The 18,018-nt window shown below is 46.7% G+C and overlaps 1 protein-coding gene across 1 annotated transcript; it reads left to right on the top strand.

Moving 5' to 3' along the window:
* Window positions 1-2,108: 2,108 nt before the first annotated feature.
* LOC123125638 (blue copper protein 1a-like) lies at window positions 2,109-2,751 on the top strand. Its single transcript, XM_044546106.1, has 2 exons — window positions 2,109-2,286; window positions 2,411-2,751. The coding sequence occupies exons 1-2, from the start codon at window positions 2,109-2,111 to the stop codon at window positions 2,749-2,751; spliced, it is 519 nt and encodes a 172-aa protein (XP_044402041.1).
* Window positions 2,752-18,018: the final 15,267 nt, after the last annotated feature.

Here is an 18,018-nt window from a genome sequence, read left to right on the forward strand (position 1 = left end):
CCACTCTTGATATAGATTACTAGTCTAAGATACTCCCCACTATGAATAATCTATTGCATTCATTCTCAGAAGAACGTCATTGTACTAATCTTCTGAAACCACAAACCGTGTCTAACAGAACCGACTTATTTTGCAATACAACTACATGTCCAACCCCTATATCATCAAAAGGTTTGCCAAAAGAACATTTTTTTACGGGTGTTGCCAAAAGAACTTAGGGCAACTCCAACCCGGTGACCCAAACGGACGCGCGTTTTGTCTCATTTTTGTTCATTTGGGTCGACCGAGCGGATGGACACGTCTACTTTTTGGTTTGGCTCGGCCGGTGCGTCCAACGGATGGCAATCCCATTTTTCCGCGCATAAAGAATAAGTTTCAAAAACACGCGGCCGAAATGAACATAATTAAACACTAATGGCCGGGCAACCGCCGGCCAAAGTCCACTTATACATTAGTAAAACGTTAAACAAAAACGCGCTCGCACGCTGCCCTAGGACTCGCCCTTGCCCTTGCCCTTGCCCTTGCCGTCTTCGCCGTCACCGGTGAGGTCGATGAAGGTTAGCGGCAGCCCAGCCCACGCGAACGGGCTCTGCCACGTCACGAACGCCGCATCCTCCGTCATCTACTGCGGCGGCGACATTGCGCCGCGGCAGGCGCGCTCCTCCTCCTCCTCCTCGTCGCGCTCCCACAACATTTGCCGCTCGCCGTTGGCCTGCTCCTCCGCGAGCCAGTGCTGTTTCCAGCGCTCCAGGTGGGCTGCCTCCTACTCTGATGTAGCGTCGAAGTGGATGGAAGGCGCGCTCACCAACTCGCGGGACCGCACCCGTCCATAAGTACGACTCGTCGGGCCAAGTGGGCGGCGGCGGCGAGCGCTTACGAGTGGGCTCGGGCTCGAGGATAGGCTGCGACAGCGCCTGGGCGTAGAGGGGGGCGTGGACGGAGTCCCGCACCGCCGGCAGGGCTAGGGCCTGCTCCAGGCCATTCTAGTGTGCGTCCTTCTCGAGCCGGCTTTCCTCGAGCGCGGCCTAGTACGCGGCCTCCGCCTCCTCCTCCTCTGGCAGGACCTGTGGGGGCGGCGGCGCAATGGCGTGGTTGACCTGCACGCCGTGGCGGCGCTCCTCCTCGTGCTCCAACGCGAACCAAAGCTCCCAGTTGGGAGAGTCCTGCGCGTAGGCACGGAGCGTGCGCTGCTCCGGCCCAATGAGCTCGCGACGTCGGCGAACCTCCTTGGCGTGCACCCCGGTGAGCACGACACCGCTAGAATGCGAATGCGTTGTGGGTCCAAATGTCAATCGTGCGGCAGGTTAACATCTGGATACCGGAGGGGCTGGCGGTACCGCCAGTGCCACCGCGCCTTAGGACTGGGATGTACAATCTCTCTGGCTCCCGTGGTGACCTGCCACGTCGATGAGCCGCCACCGAGGGCGGCGGCGGCAGAGGCAAGCGAGACGAGCTCGCGCTGGGGCAGAACATGCCCTTCCCCTTACCGTTGAAGAAGCCCAAGGCGCGCTAGGATTTGCCTGTCGCCGGCGAGAAGGCAAGCTAGGCTAGATGTGCACGGGGATTGGAAGTCGTTTAATATGACCGCGGGCGGTGGTTGTGCGGCCGACAAGCCACGTCGTACACCAAAAAGACGCGCGTCGTGTACGTTTCGTGTACGCGTTGATGCAAACCAGACGTAAATTTAGGTCTGAAATGTGTTCAGATGAACAACAAGCGGACGCGGTTTTAGGTTTGGATCGCGCGTTGGGCTGGCGTTTTGCTCCCTTTCAATTCAAACGAACACGCACAGATAGTTTGGATCGGGTGGTTAGAGTTGCTCTTATCAACGCTCGGACCCAAATGTTGTTCCGCCCATTCATCTGCACCGATGACACCAATGCATACTTAATACATCACATTTGGCGCCACGCAGACGCATTCAACTCCCATACAATTGCCACCACTGGCCAGCTGCTGTCGCTACCTGGCCAGAGACAAGAAGCGTCGAATGGCAACGGTGATAACTACGTATACGTACGTGCCATAGTGATTGTCGAGCTCTGTCCCTCCGAATATTACTTGCAAAGCCAGAGCTAGAAGCGGAGCACACAAGTCATGCCATAGTGATGGCTTGGAAGCAGATGCTCGTCGTCGCCATCGCCGTGGCCGCCCTCTGCGTCGCCTTCCTTCCGGGGCTCGCCGTCGCCATGGAACACGTGGTCGGCGACGACAAGGGCTGGGCCCTCGATTTCAACTACACGGCGTGGGCTGAGGGCAATCAGTTTGTGGTCGGCGACACGCTAGGTAACTGCATAAGCACTGAACCATTCCGTCCGCGCGCGCACACGCTTGATCGCTCCTTCTTCTCTGCGACGGGAAACAAATTAAATTGCCTGCCAATCCCTCATGCTAATTATGCCGATCGCAGTGTTCGAGTACGGGACCGCCAGCCACGACCTGGTGGAGGTGGGCGGGCCGGATTTCCTCGCTTGCAACCAGCCGGACAACGCCGCCGTCTGGACCTCCGGTTTGGACCGGGTCCCGCTCGACAAGGCCGGACCACGGTGGTTCTTCTGCGGCACGGACCAGCACTGCGAGAGGGGGATGAAGCTCAAGATCACAGTCCTCGAGACCGCCCCGCCGGCTCCCCAACCCAAGCCCCCGTTGGTTGCTCCACCGCCGTCCAGCCCCGCTGGCAAGCTGGAGGCGGGCTTCGGGGAGGCGGCTGCCGTGGTCACCGCGCTCGCCGTGGCCATGCTCGTGCTCTAGGCTCCTACTCCATCGACAAGGTTTCTACTACATATGTGACCCACCGAGAGCGTCGTGTTATTATACCGTTGTGAATTTGAGCCCTTGAATTTTTCTTCGGTCCAAGATTCATTTTTTTCTAAGTATAAAGGTGTGAGTGTTTTTTTATTACTAAAGCATTTAAAAACAGGAGTAGGGCGTTTCCGTGCCCAGGCTCATCTGCACCTGGTTAGAAAAAAATCGTAAAAAATTCAAAATAAATTCAAAAAATTCCAACTTTTTTTTTGTGTGGTAGAAAATTAGATGCGTGAGGCCCGATCCAAATTTCAGGTCATTTGGACATTTGAGCAGCTCTCAGCAAAAAAGATAAATCGGGCCAAAACAGTACATGGACAGTAAACATTTTTACATACCCTTAATTTGTCTTTTTTGCTGAGAGCTGATTAAACGTCCAAATGACTTGAAATTTGGAGCGGGCCTCACGCATCAAATTGTCTACCCCACTAAAAATTAGAATTTTTTGAATTTTTCTAGTATTTGTTTTGATTTTTTCCGTAAGCGCGGGTGCAGATGAGCTCGGGTGTAGAGATGGATTTTCGTTAAAAACAGTGCATATCATATTGTTCCCTTGAAAATGGTTTTCTCTACATTTTTCTGCAACATTTTTTAATCCCTTTTTTTTACAACACAAACCCTCAAAGAGGATTTAAAATTATGTTTATTTGCATCCCAAACAGTGTACAGAGATTAACTTTCCAAAAAGAAAAGATATAGAGTCTAAAGCCTTCTTGGCTTTACATTTAGAAGATTTACTGCATAAGATTGAATGACTAGAAGATCTTTGCATAAAAGCTTTCTTAGTTAGAGAATGGGCAATGACATTGCATGTCCTTGGGATAGACCTAATTCACAAGTAGTAAGATGAGAAGATTGATTGAGAAATTCAGCAACTATTGTTCTTATCCTCCAATCTCCTGGACTCTCCAAAAGATTCCTTGTTGTTGCCGCTTAAACAAGATTCCTGCAATCCGAAAAGAAGAGCGAACAGTCCCATCCTAAAGCTTTAACCACCAAAGCTGATGGAGTTAATCCAAGAGCTTCAACCTGCAAAACAGAAGAAACGTTTCACGCAACACCTTTGAGATAAACTCCAAGACCCGCTTCTTCTTTTGCAATCACCGGATTGTAAGCAGCATCACTATACGCCACAAGACCTGCAAGTTGGTGTATATTTGGAACCTGGAAGGGAGAAGCATTATTGTGTGTCTCTAATTCATTCTGTATCTCTAGCACATTGTGTGTCGCAACTGCGTTGATTATATCTACTGCATTGCAAGAATTTTAGAGTGTGCTTACCAGTTAAGAATCAGGTAATGCTAACCGGAAAGTTAAGTCGGGCAAAAAAATGGATCGCCACTACGTCATCTCCTGTAAATGACTCGGAGTGGCTTCTCTCCCTCACCCAACTCGCCCTTCCTCCTCCATTCTTCACCTTCCTTACTATAGCTGGCCAAACGGGCCGTGCTAACAGGGCCGGCCCGGTAGCACGCAGGAACGGCACGGCCCGGGCTAAACAGGTCAGGCATGGCACGCGGCACACCATGGGCCATGCCTGGGCCTGGAGGCTGGGCACGCAAGCCGGCACGGCACGGCCGTTTAACTTTTTTTGAAATATATAAATATATATGTCCTATATATAAATATCTAGTACTCTAATATGTTCAATAATTTTGTAGTGCATGCGTAAATTTGTAGTGCTCTAATATGTATTTTTTATCTTTTTGTAATACTTCAGCGTATTTTTTACAATTTTTTGGCTTTCCCCTCTGTTTTTGAAGATATTTCGCAGGAAAAAAATCAAACCGACACGGGCCGGCGTGCCTAACTGTGCCACGGGCCGGCCCACTTAACTCCCATGCCATGCTTGGGCTGCTACCTGCAGCACGCACTACTAGGAAAAGGCCTGCTAGTGGCGCACCTGTTTTGCCTGTGCGCCATTAGTATATCACACGGTGCGCCATTACTATCTGACTTAGTAATGGCGCACCACATAGAAGCGCGCCATTACTAACTTTTTTTCAATTTTTTTTCGTTTTTTTCTTAATCTCGGGTCACTATGGCTTAATCTCGGGTCAATATGCTTAATCTCAAGTCAAATCGCACTCCGTGGTCAAACTTCCCGAAAGGTCACCCATCCTCACACTACTCCGCTTAACTTCAGAGTTCTATCCAACCCCAGCACCAGCTCACTTAACAGGCACTTGTTGATATATCTAGCATGTCAATCCTATTAAACCTTGTTGATGTCTAGTACTTTGTTCATGTTCATGAGTGTGATGAAATTTTGAAAAAATATTTCGAACTTCCGTTCATATTACATATCATATTTTGAACATTTTTTCCAAAAAAAATTTGAAACTATTTTTTTCTGTTACTAGTGGCACACCTAGCAAATGGTGCATCACTAGTAAGTTTGAATTTTTTTCCATTCCCCCCCTCTAGATCTTAAAAGTACCGTATCTTTTTTCTGTTAGGTTTTTGGGGATTCTAAAAATGTTCAACGGGGTTCCCCCAGTTGAATTCGGATGTATCTTTTCGAGTAGATAATTTTTCATATAAAAAACATTTTAATCCGAGTTCGTATGCAAAAGTTATGCCCATTTTACAAATTCCAGAGAGATTTTGCAAATAAAGTCGAAATTCATATTTGTAAATTTTCCCAACAACTAGACCACATATCACATGGAAAACTTATTTTATTTTATTTTTTTGACATTTCCATCATTTTTTTATTTTTTCTAAAACTGAAAAGGCGGTCCGGGGGGTGTGCATTCGGTGGATTTTTTGGGCAAAGTTAGTAATGGCGCACCGTGGGTGTGGTGCGCACTATCCCCTGATGCGCCATTACTAGTTTTGAAAAAAAATAAAAATTTGTTAGTAGTGGCGCATCGTGGATGTGGTGCATCATTAGTATTTGAACACTAATGACGTACCAACACATGGTGCGCCATTAGTATATAGTAGTGGCGCACCACATATGTGGTGCCTCGTTAGTGTCCATATTATCTATAGCCCTTTTTCTAATAGTGACGTGGGTCGGCCCGGCACGGCCCGGCTATTAATCGTGCCATGGCGAGCCGTGCCGTGCCAGGCAGGTTTACGGCGGGCCGGGGCGGGCCATGCTGGGCCGGCCCGTTTGGCCAGCTCCGTTCCTTACCAAGGCAACTAGCAAAGACGGCACCGTTGTTGCCGCGTCGGAGCTTCTCCTTTCTCAATCGGCTGGTGTTGTAGACACGACAAAGCATTGTAGGGTGATGCAACTATCCAACGGTGAGGCCGTGGCGGCCCAGCCCAATGCATCGGCATATCTGGCCAGGTTCACGACGAGTGCTTGGCAGGGGGAGCTCCTGTTTGGCACAGTGCGCGCAGGGAAACAAGCCAACGGGCACCCACCACTCCCCTTTTTGGGCGACACATGTGCGGGGCGGAAAGCCCCGTTTTTCATTTCATTTTTTGTTTTTTTTATTTTCTATTTTTTTCTTCTTTAAAATAATTCTGGATTCCAAACAAATTGCGATTTTTTTAAAAAGTTGAGAAATCATAAAAAATGTTTGGGAAACAATAAAATGTTCAGCGATCCAAAAAATGTTCGTGATTTTGAAAAAAATGTTTGCATATTCAAAACATGTTCATGATTTTGTACAAAATGTTCAGGAAATAAGAAAACCTTCGCATATTCAGAAAATGTCGTGAATTTGAACAATTGTTTGCTCATTCAAAAGATGTCATGTATTTTTCTAAAAATGTTCAGAAAATTCTAAAAAATATCCGTGAGTTCAAAAAAAATGTAAGATGGCTGGCTCCAGCATTAATTTCCATGGACTGGTCAGGACCATTCCACAGACGATAGTGTATCCATTTGAGGGGTTCGCGTTGAAGGTGCTTGTTCCTGTTAATTTAAACAGTAAACCATTACCGGCAATTGAGGGAACGACCTATCCTCTCGCCCTTGTAGAGAGTCGTCTCCTGTTGGGGAACATAGTAATTTCAAAAAAATTCTACGCACACGCAAGATCATGGTGATGCATAGCAACGAGAGGGGAGAGTGTCGTCCACGTACCCTCGTAGACCGAAAGCGGAAGCGTTATAACAAAGCGGTTGATGTAGTCGTACGTCTTCACGATCCGACCGATCCAAGTACCGAACGCACGGCACCTCCGAGTTCAGCACACGTTCAGCTCGATGACGTCCCACGAACTCCGATCCAGCAGAGCTTCGTGGGAGAGTTCCGTCACCACGACGGCGTGATGACATTGACGATGTTGCTACCGACGCAGGGCTTCGCCTAAGCACCACTACGATATGACCGAGGTTGATTATGGTGGAGGAGGGCACCGCACACGGCTAAAAGATCAGTGATCAACTTGTATGTCTATGGGGTGCCCCCTCCCCCGTATATAAAGGAGTGGAGGAGGGCGAGGGGCCGGCCCTCCTAGGCGCGCCCCAAGGGGAGTCCTACTCCCACCGGGAGTAGGACTCCAACCCTTCCAAGAGTAGGAGTAGGAGAGAGGGAAGGATGAGAGAAGGGGAAGGAAAGGGGGGCGCCGCCCCCCCCCCTCCTTGTCCAATCCGGACTACAGGGGGAGGGGGTGCGTGGCCTGCCCTGGCCGCCCTCCTCTTCTCCACTAAGGCCCAATAGGCCCATTACACTCCCCGGGGGGTTCCGGTAACCCCCCAGTACTCCGGTTTTTGTCCGAACTTGCCCGGAACCTTTCCGAAGTCCAAACATAGTCATCCAATATATCGATCTTTATGTCTCAACCATTTAGAGACTCCTCGTCATGTCCGTGATCATATCCGGGACTCCAAACTACCTTCGGTACATCAAAACACATAAACTCATATTACCGATCATCACCGAACGTTAAGCGTGCGGACCCTATGGGTTCGAGAACTATGTAGACATGACCGAGACTCGTTTCCGGTCAATAATCAATAGCGGAACTTGGATGCTCATATTGGCTCCTACATATTCTATGAAGATCTTTATCGGTCAAACCGCATAACAACATACGTTGTTCCCTTTGTTATCGGTATGTTACTTGCCCGAGATTCGATCGTCGGTATCTCAATGCCTAGTTCAATCTCGTTACCGGCAAGTCTCTTTACTCGTTCCGTAATACATCATCCCACAACTAATTCATTAGTTGCATTGCTTGCAAGGCTTATAGTGATGTGCATTACCGAGAGGGCCCAGAGATACCTCTCCGACAATCGGAGTGACAAATCCTAATCTCGATCTATGGCAACTCAACAAGTACCATCCGAGACACCTGTAGATTACCTTTATAATCACCCAGTTACGTTGTGACGTTTGGTAGCACACAAAGTGTTCCTCCAGTATTCGGGAGTTGCATAATCTCATAGTCATAGGAACATGTATAAGTCTTGAAGAAAGCAATAGCAATATACTAAACGATCGAATGCTAAACTAACGGAATGGGTCAAGTCAATCACATCATTCTCTAATGATGTGATCCCGTTAATCAAATGACAACTCATGTCTATGGCTAGGAAACTTAACCATCTTTGATTCAACGAGCTAGTCAAGTAGAGGCATACTAGTGACACTGTTTGTCTATGTATTCACACATGTACTAAGTTTCCGGTTAATACAATTCTAGTGTGAATAATAAGCATTTATCATGATATAAGGAAATATAAATAACAACTTTATTATTGCCTCTAGGGCATATTTCCTTCAGTCTCCCGCTTGCACTAGAGTCAATAATCTAGATTACCCAGTAATGATTCTAACACCCATGGAGTCTTGGTGCTGCTCATGTTTTGCTCGTGAGAGAGGCTTAGTCAACGGGTCTGCAACATTCAGATCCGTGTGTATCTTGCAAATCTCTATGTCTCCCTCCTTGACTTGGTCGCCGATGGAATTGATACGTCTCTTGATGTGCTTGGTTCTCTTGTGAAATCTGGATTCCTTTGCCAAGGCAATTGACCAGTATTGTCACAAAACATTTTCATTGGACCCGATGCACTAGGTATGACACCTAGATCAGATATGAACTCCTTCATCCAGAATCCTTCATTTGCTGCTTTCGAAGCAGCTATGTACTCCGCTTCACACGTAGATCCTGCCACGACACTTTGCTTAGAACTGCACCAACTGACAGCTCCACCGTTCAATATAAACACGTATCTGGTTTGTGACTTAGATTCATTCGGATCAGTGTCAAAGCTTGCATCGACATAACCATTTACGACGAGCTCTTTGTCACCTCCATAAATGAGAAACATATCCTTAGTCCTTTTCAGGTATTTTAGGATGTTCTTAACCGCTGTCCAGTGATCCACTCCTGGATTACTTTGGTACCTCCCTGCTAAACTAATAGCAAGGCACACATCAGGTCTGGTACACAGCATTGCATACATGAGAGAGCCTATTGCTGAAGCATAGGGAACATCTTTCATTTTCTCTCTATTTTCTACAGTGGTCGGGCATTGAGTCTGACTCAACTTCACACCTTGTAACACAGGAAAGAACCCTTTCTTTGCTTGATCCATTTTCAACTTCTTCAAAACTTTATCAAGGTATGTGCTTTGTGAAAGTCCAATTAAGCATCTTGATCTATCTCTATAGATCTTGATGCCCAATATATAAGCAGCTTCACCGAGGTCTTTCATTGAAAAACTCTTATTCAAGTATCCTTTTATGCTACCCAGAAATTCTATATCATTTCCAATCAACAATATGTCATCCACATATAATATTAGAAAGCTACAGAGCTCCCACTCACTTTCTTGTAAATACAGGCTTCTCCAAAAGTCTGTATAAAACCATATGCTTTGATCACACTATCAAAACGTTTATTCCAACTCTGAGATGCTTGCACCAGTCCATAGATGGATCGCTGGAGGTTGCACACTTTGTTAGCATCCTTTGGATCGATAAAACCTTCAGGTTGCATCATATACAACTCTTGTTCCAGAAATCCATTCAGGAATGCAGTCTTTACATCCATTTGCCAAATTTCATAATCATAAAATGCGGCAATTGCTAACATGATTCGGACACACTTAAGCATCGCTACGGGTGAGAAGGTCTCATCATAGTCAACTCTTTGAACTTGTCGAAACCTTTTGCAACAAGTCGAGCTTTGTAGACAGTAACATTACCGTCAGCGTAAGTCTTCTTCTTGAAGATCCATTTATTCTCGATGGCTTGCCGATCACCGGGCAAGTCAACCAAAGTCCACACTTTGTTCTCATACATGGATCCCATCTCAGATTTCATGGCCTCAAGCCATTTTGCGGAATCTGGGCTCATCATCGCTTCCTCATAGTTCGTAGGTTCGTCATGGTCAAGTAACATGACCTCCAGAACAGGATTGCCGTACCACTCTGGTGCGGATCTTACTCTGGTTGACCTACGAGGTTCGGTAGTAACTTGATCTGAAGTTATATGATCATCATCATTAGCTTCCTCACTAATTGGTGTAGGAGTCACAGGAACAGATTTCTGTGATGAACTACTTTCCAATAAGGGAGTATGTACAGTTACCTCATCAAGTTCTACCTTCCTCCCACTCACTTCTTTCGAGAGAAACTCCTTCTCTAGAAAGGATCCATTCTTAGCAACGAATGTCTTGCCTTCGGATCTGTGATAGAAGGTGTACCCAACAGTCTCCTTTGGGTATCCTATGAAGACACATTTCTCCGATTTGGGTTCGAGCTTATCAGGCTGAAGCTTTTTCACATAAGCGTCACAGCCCCAAACTTTAAGAAACGACAACTTTGGTTTCTTGCCAAACCACAGTTCATAAGGCGTCGTCTCAACGGATTTAGATGGTGCCCTATTTAACGTGAATGCAGCCGTCTCTAAAGCATAACCCCAAAACGATAGCGGTAAATCAGTAAGAGACATCATAGATCGCATCATATCTAGTAAAGTACGATGATGACGCTGGGACACACCGTTACGCTGTGGTGTTCCGGGTGGCGTGAGTTGCGAAACTATTCCGCATTGTTTCAAATGAAGACCAAACTCGTAACTCAAATATTCTCCTCTACGATCAGATCGCAGAAACTTTATTTTCTTGTTACGATGATTTTCCACTTCATTCTGAAATTCTTTGAACTTTTCAAATGTTTCAGACTTATTTTTCATCAAGTAGATATACCCATATCTTCTCAAATCATCTGTGAAGGTGAGAAAATAACGATACCCGCTGCGAGCCTCAACATTCATCGGACCGCATACATCAGTATGTATGATTTCCAACAAATCTGTTGCTCGCTCCATTGTTCCGGAGAACGGCATTTTAGTCATCTTGCCCATGAGGCATGGTTCGCAAGTACCAAGTGATTCATAATCAAGTGATTCCAAGTCCATCAGAATGGAATTTCTTCATGTGCTTTACACCAATATGACCTAAACGGAAGTGCCACAAATAAGTTGCACTATCATTATCAACTCTGCATCTTTTGGCTTCAATATTATGAATATGTGTATCACTACTATCGAGATTCATCAAAAATAGACCACTCTTCAAGGGTGCATGACCATAAAAGGTATTACTCATATAAATAGAACAACCATTATTCTCAGATTTAAATGAATAACCGTCTCGCATCAAACAAGATCCAGATATAATGTTCATGCTCAACGCTGGCACCAAATAACAATTATTCAGGTCTAAAACTAACCCCGAAGGTTGATGTAGAGGTAGCGTGCCGACCGCGATCACATCGACTTTGGAACCATTTCCCACGTGCATCGTCACCTCGTCCTTAGCCAATCTTTGCTTAATCCGTAGTCCCTATATCGAGTTGCAAATATTAGGAACAGAACACCAGTATCAAATACACAGGTGCTACTGCGAGCACTAGTAAGGTACACATCAATAACATGTATATCACATATACCTTAATTCACCTTGCCATCCTTCTTTTCCGCCAAATACTTGGGACAGTTCCGCTTCAAGTGACCAGTCCCTTTGCAGTAGAAGCACTCAGTCTCAGGCTTAGGTCCAGACTTGGGCTTCTTCACTTGAGCAGCAACTTGCTTGCCGTTCTTCTTGAAGTTCCCCTTCTTCCCTTTACCCTTTTTCTTGAAACTGGTGGTCTTGTTGACCATCAACACTTGATGCTCCTTCTTGATTCCTACCTCCGCAGCCTTTAGCATCGCGAAGAGCTCGGGAATTGTCTTATCCATTCCTTGCATATTATAGTTCATCACAAAGCTCTTGTAGCTTGGTGGCAGTGATTGAAGAATTCTGTCAATGACACTATCATCTGGAAGATTAACTCCCAGTTGAATCAAGTGATTGTTATACCCAGACATTTTGAGTATATGCTCATTGACAGAACTATTCTCCTCCATCTTGCAGATGTAGAACCTATTGGAGACTTCATATCTCTCAATCCGGGCATTTGCTTGAAATATTAACTTCAACTCCTGGCACATCTCATATGCTCCATGCCGTTCAAAACGTCGTTGAAATCCCAGTTCTAAGCTGTAAAGCATGGCACACTGAACTATCGAGTAGTCATCAACTTTGCTCTGCCAGACGTTCATAACATCTGGCGTTGCTCCTGCAGCGGGTTTGGCACCTAGCGGTGCTTCCAGGACTTAATTCTTCTGTGCAGCAATGAGGATAATCCTCAAGTTACGGACCCAGTCCATGTAATTGCTACCATCATCTTTCAACTTTGCTTTCTCAAGGAACACATTAAAATTCAACGGAACAACAACACAGGTCATCTATCTACAACCACTACAGGAAACAGATAATTTGCCGTCTGTGGATCACAGACGGCAAAGACCTAATTCCAGACGGCAAAGACTTTGCCGTCTGGAAGCAGACGGCAAAGATAAGTCGGCAAAGAATACTTTGCCGTCTACTGTTTGTCGGGATGACGGCAAAGAGTTTGCCGTCAGTCAATAGGGTTTACCGTCAGCGGACTAGCCAGACGGCAAAAATATGCCAACAGACGAAGCGGTCGCGCTAACGGACGGCGTCAAGTACTTTGCCGTAAGTCTGCTATGTCTTTGCCATCATCCTCATATACCAACACGGCAAAGCAAATATTTTATTTAAAAAAATGAAACAACAGTAGATGGCCGAAGGCGTAGGGAAAATCTTTCACAGCTATGACGAACGAACGGATTTTTACAAGACAAAAGTACTCTATATACATACTATATCCATCATCACAGTATAGTTACACAATATAGCATTCTCTATTTACAGGACGGACGAACGAACGAAAGAAACAACACAAAAAGAAACTACTACAAAACGGACGAACTGGCCCTTGGCAGCGTCGAGATCCGAGAGCGGGCGTCGAGATCCGAGAGCAGGCGTCGGTCTTTGGGCAAAGTTGACCATGGCGCCATGGAGCCCCTGGATCGGGAGGAGGTGTGGGGTCACAGACGGGGAGGAGGACGATCCCTCTGCGGCCTCCAGCTCAGGCACTGGCGAGGTGGGGTCGACCAGGCGGGAGCATGTGCTGCAGAGGAGCTCCGGCGAGCTCTTGGCAATAGTGCCACCGTGTTGAAGGGCGGCGGCGGTTGACGAGCAGGGGAGGAGGCGCTGGGTCGCAGGCGGGGAGGAGGAGGATCCCGCACCGGCGAGGCAGGGTCGACCAGCTGGAGTTGACAAGCAAGGGAGGCGGAGGAGGCGCCGGGTCACGGGCGGGGAGGAGGAGGAGGATCCCGCGGTGGCCTGGGCTCAGGCGACGTGCGAGATCGACCGGCGGCGGCAGTTGACGAGCAGGAGACGAGGACGAGGCCTGGACCGGGCGGGGTGGGTGTGCGGCAGAAGAGATCGAGGGAGAGATGCGGTCGGTCGTGATGGGGCTTGGGGATAAGAGAGAGAGAGAGAGAGAGATGGGATGGGTGGTTGGGGCGCACGTGGTGAGAGACATAGGCGGGTGCGGGCGGTGCAGATCACGCCATGTCATTGATCCGTGGGATCAATCCGCGTGCTGTGTTTTCTCTTTGCCGTCTGTGACTATTTTTACAAACGGCAAATAGCTCTCTTTGCCGTCTGTAGACAAAATTACAGACGGCAAAGACTTTACCGTCTATGATTTTATTTACAGACGGCAAAGGGAGCTCTTTGCTGTCTGTAAAAAAACCAGACGGCAAAAAGTCTTTGCCGTCTGTAGTTTTTTTAAAGACGGCAAAGTATGTATTTGCCGTCATTTGTTCTTTGCCGTCAGCTACTGTTGGCAAACTTTGTCTTTGCCGTCTGGCCCGATGAAATGGTGACGGCAAAGAACTGTACTGACGGCAAATCTCCTGTTTCCCGTAGTGAACAAGACATGCAAAATACTGTCAGGTACTAAGTTCATGATAAATTAAAGTTCAATTAATAAATTTACTTAAGAACTCCCACTTAGATAGACATCCCTCTAATCATCTAAGTGATCACGTGATCCATATCAACTAAACCATGTCCGGTCATCACGTGAGATGGAGTAGTTTTCAATGGTGAACATCACTATGTTGATCATATCTACTATATGATTCACGCTCCACCTTTCGGTCTCAGTGTTTCGAGGCCATATCTGCATATGCTAGGCTCATCAAGTTTAACCCGAGTATTCTGCATGTGCAAAACTGGCTTGCACCCGTTGTATGTGAACGTAGAGCTTATCACACCCGACCATCACGTGGTGTCTCGGCACGAAGAACTTTCACAACAGTGCATACTCAGGGAGAACACTTATACCTTGAAATTTAGTGAGAGATCATCTTATAATGCTACCGTCGATATAAGTAAAATAAGATGCATAAAAGATAAACATCACATGCAATCAATATAAATGATATGATATGGCCATCATCATCTTGTGCCTTTGATCTCCATCTTCAAAGCACCGTCATGATCACCATCGTCACCGGCGCGACACCTTGATCTCCATCGTAGCATCGTTGTCGTCTCGCCAACTATTGCTTCTACGACTATCGCAACCGCTTAGTGATAAAGTAAAGCAATTACATGGCGATTGCATTTCATACAATAAAGCGACAACCATATGGCTCCTGCCAGTTGCCGATAACTCGGTTACAAAACATGATCATCTCATACAATAAAATTTAGCATCATGTCTTGACCATATCACATCACAACATGCCCTGCAAAAACAAGTTAGACGTCCTCTACTTTGTTGTTGCAAGTTTTACGTGGCTGCTACGGGCTGAGCAAGAACTGTTCTTACCTACGCATCAAAACCACAACGATATTTCGATAAGTATGTGTTGTTTTAACCTTCACAAGGACCGAGCGTAGCCACACTCGATTCAACTAAAGTTGGAGAAACTGACACCCGCCAGCCACCTGTGTGCGAAGCACGTCGGTAGAACCAGTCTCGCGTAAGCGTACGCGTAATGTCGCCGGGCCGCTTCATCCAACAATAACGCCGAATCAAAGTATGACATGCATGTAAGCAGTATGACTTGTATCGCCCACAACTCACTTGTGTTCTACTCGTGCATATAACATCTACGCATAAACCTAGCTCGGATGCCACTGTTGGGGAACGTAGTAATTTCAAAATTTTCCTACGCACACGCAAGATCATGGTGATGCATAGCAACGAGAGGGGAGAGTGTCGTCCACGTACCCTCGTAGAACGAAAGCGGAAGCATTATAACAACGCGGTTGATGTAGTCGTACATCTTCACGATCCGACCGATCCATGTACCGAACGCACGGCACCTCCGAGTTCAGCACATGTTCAGCTCGATGACGTCCCACCAACTCCGATCCAGCAGAGCTTCGTGGGAGATTTCCGTCAGCACGACGGCGTGATGATGGTGATGATGTTTCTACCGACGCAGGGCTTCGCCTAAGCACCGCTACGATATGACCGAGGTGGATTATGGTGGAGGGGGGCACCGCACACGGCTAAAAGATCAATTATCAACTTGTGTGTCTATGGGGCGCGCCCCTCCCCCGTATATAAAGGAGTGGAGCAGGGGGAGGGGCCGGCCCTCCTAGGCGCGCCCCAAGGGGAGTCCTACTCCCACTGGGAGTAGGACTCCAACCCTTCCAAGAGTAGGAGTAGGAGAGAGGGAAGGAGGAGAGAATGGGAAGGAAAGGGGGGTGCCGCCCCCCTCCTTGTCCAATTCGGACTAGAGGGGGAGGGGCGCGCGGCCTGCCCTGGCCGCCCCTCCTCTTCTCCACTAAGGCCCAATAGGCCCATTACACTCCCCGGGGGGTTCCGGTAACCCCCCGGTACTCCGTTTTTTGTCCGAACTTGCCCGGAACCTTCCCGAAGTCCAAACATAGTCATCCAATATATCGATCTTTATGTCTCGACCATTTCGAGAGTCCTCGTCATGTCCGTGATCATATCCGGGACTCCGAACTACCTTTGGTACATCAAAACACATAAACTCATATTACCGGTCGTCACCGAATGCTAAGCGTGCGGACCCTACGGGTTCGAGAACTTTGTAGACATGACCGAGACTCGTTTCTGGTCAATAACCAATAGCGGAACCTGGATGCTCATATTGGCTCTTACATATTCTACGAAGATCTTTATCGGTCGAACTGCATAACAACATACATTGTTCCCTTTGTCATCGGTATGTTACTTGCCCGAGATTTGATCGTCGGTATCTCAATACCTAGTTCAATCTCGTTACCGGCAAGTCTCTTTACTCATTCCGTAATACATCATCCCGCAACTAATTCATTAGTTGCATTGCTTGCAAGGCTTATAGTGATGTGCATTACCGAGAGGGCCCAGAGATACCTCTCCGACAATCGGAGTGACAAATCCTAATCTCGATCTATGCCAACTCAACAAGTACCATCGGAGACACCTGTAGAGCACCTTTATAATCACCCAGTTACGTTGTGACGTTTGGTAGCACACAAAGTGTTCCTCCGGTATTCGGAAGTTGCATAATCTCATAGTCATAGGAACATGTATAAGTCATGAAGAAAGCAATAGCAATATACTAAACGATTGAATGCTAAGCTAACAGAATGGGTCAAGTCAATCAAATCATTCTCTAATGATGTGACCCCGTTAATCAAATGACAACTCATGTCTATGGTTAGGAAACTTAACCATCTTAGATTCAACGAGCTAGTCAAGTAGAGGCATACTAGTAACACTCTGTTTGTCTATGTATTCACATATGTACTAAGTTTCCGGTTAATAAAATTCTAGCATGAATAATAAACATTTATCATGATATAAGGAAATATAAATAACAACTTTATTATTGCCTCTAGGGCATATTTCGTTCATCTCTGCCACTCCGACTACGCCCCTTTCCTTCTCTCCGGTGGGCGCTGCTGCCCGTCGGGAAGAGGGATTAGGTGGTAGACTCCTCTCTCTACATAGTAGTGGCCCATTTAGCAAAAACCCGTTGGTGCTCCTTGGAGCGCGCGCTCCTGTACGTGAAAAATATATTTCAAAGTGTGGAAATATTCTAAACAAAAATTTGGCGCATACATCTTGACATTATACGTGTGCACGTCAAGTTTCGAAGAAACCCGGCATTTTTTGTGGCTTGTGTAAAAAAGACAAAAGGATGTCTTGTGGAAAGTAGTTTCTAACACGGAATTTTGCCTTTTTCACATGCGACACATAAGTTGTCGGCTTTTCGTCAAATGACTTTGTGAGCATGTACAATATCAAGATGTACGCGCCAAGTTTTTATTTGACATGTTTTTACATCAAAATATGTTTAAAACATATTTAAAAAATCAGGAGCACGTGTTCCCATGTGCCAAAACGCCACTCTCCAGATTTAGCTGTAGGTTTGGTCTTGCCCTTGTGGTTTCTGGCTTGGCTCTCTAGGATGGTGATGGTTGGGCACGGATTTGGTAATAGCTCCTCTTCAAAAAATTTACCGGCTACTGTACAGTGTGCAATGACCACCTGCGGACGCACCTACCTACGAGCATCTCCAGCCGTTGCCTCCCCCCAGGAGGCATAAAAATCGCCGCTTGGGGGCGAGCAGGCGGTAGAATCGGCGCTGGGGGCGGTTGGGCATCCAGCCGTCGCCCCCAGGCGCCGATATAGGCCCATTTGCGGCCACTTTTCGGTACAGATAAATAGAAAAATGGCCTGATATCGGCGAGAAACAGCCCATATTCGGCGTGGTTCGGCGTCGTTCGGCGTTGAATTCTTAATATAAATAATTTTTTATCACATAGTTCATCACAGAAAATCAAATAATTCAAAAAAAATAGTGCAACAACAAATAATTCAATACAAATTATATAGTTCAACAAATAA

The sequence above is a fragment of the Triticum aestivum genome, chromosome 5D (genome assembly GCF_018294505.1).
Source record: "Triticum aestivum cultivar Chinese Spring chromosome 5D, IWGSC CS RefSeq v2.1, whole genome shotgun sequence".
Classification (NCBI taxonomy): Eukaryota; Viridiplantae; Streptophyta; class Magnoliopsida; order Poales; family Poaceae; genus Triticum; species Triticum aestivum.

What these genes read in the sequence shown, in the direction of transcription:
- LOC123125638 (XM_044546106.1), top strand. Translation starts at nt 2,109, where the DNA reads ATGGCTTGGAAGCAGATGCTCGTCGTCGCCATCGCCGTGGCCGCCCTC. An exon ending in TGTGGTCGGCGACACGCTAG is followed by an intron (nt 2,287 to 2,410) that starts GTAACTGCATAA and finishes TGCCGATCGCAG; the next exon opens with TGTTCGAGTACGGGACCGCC.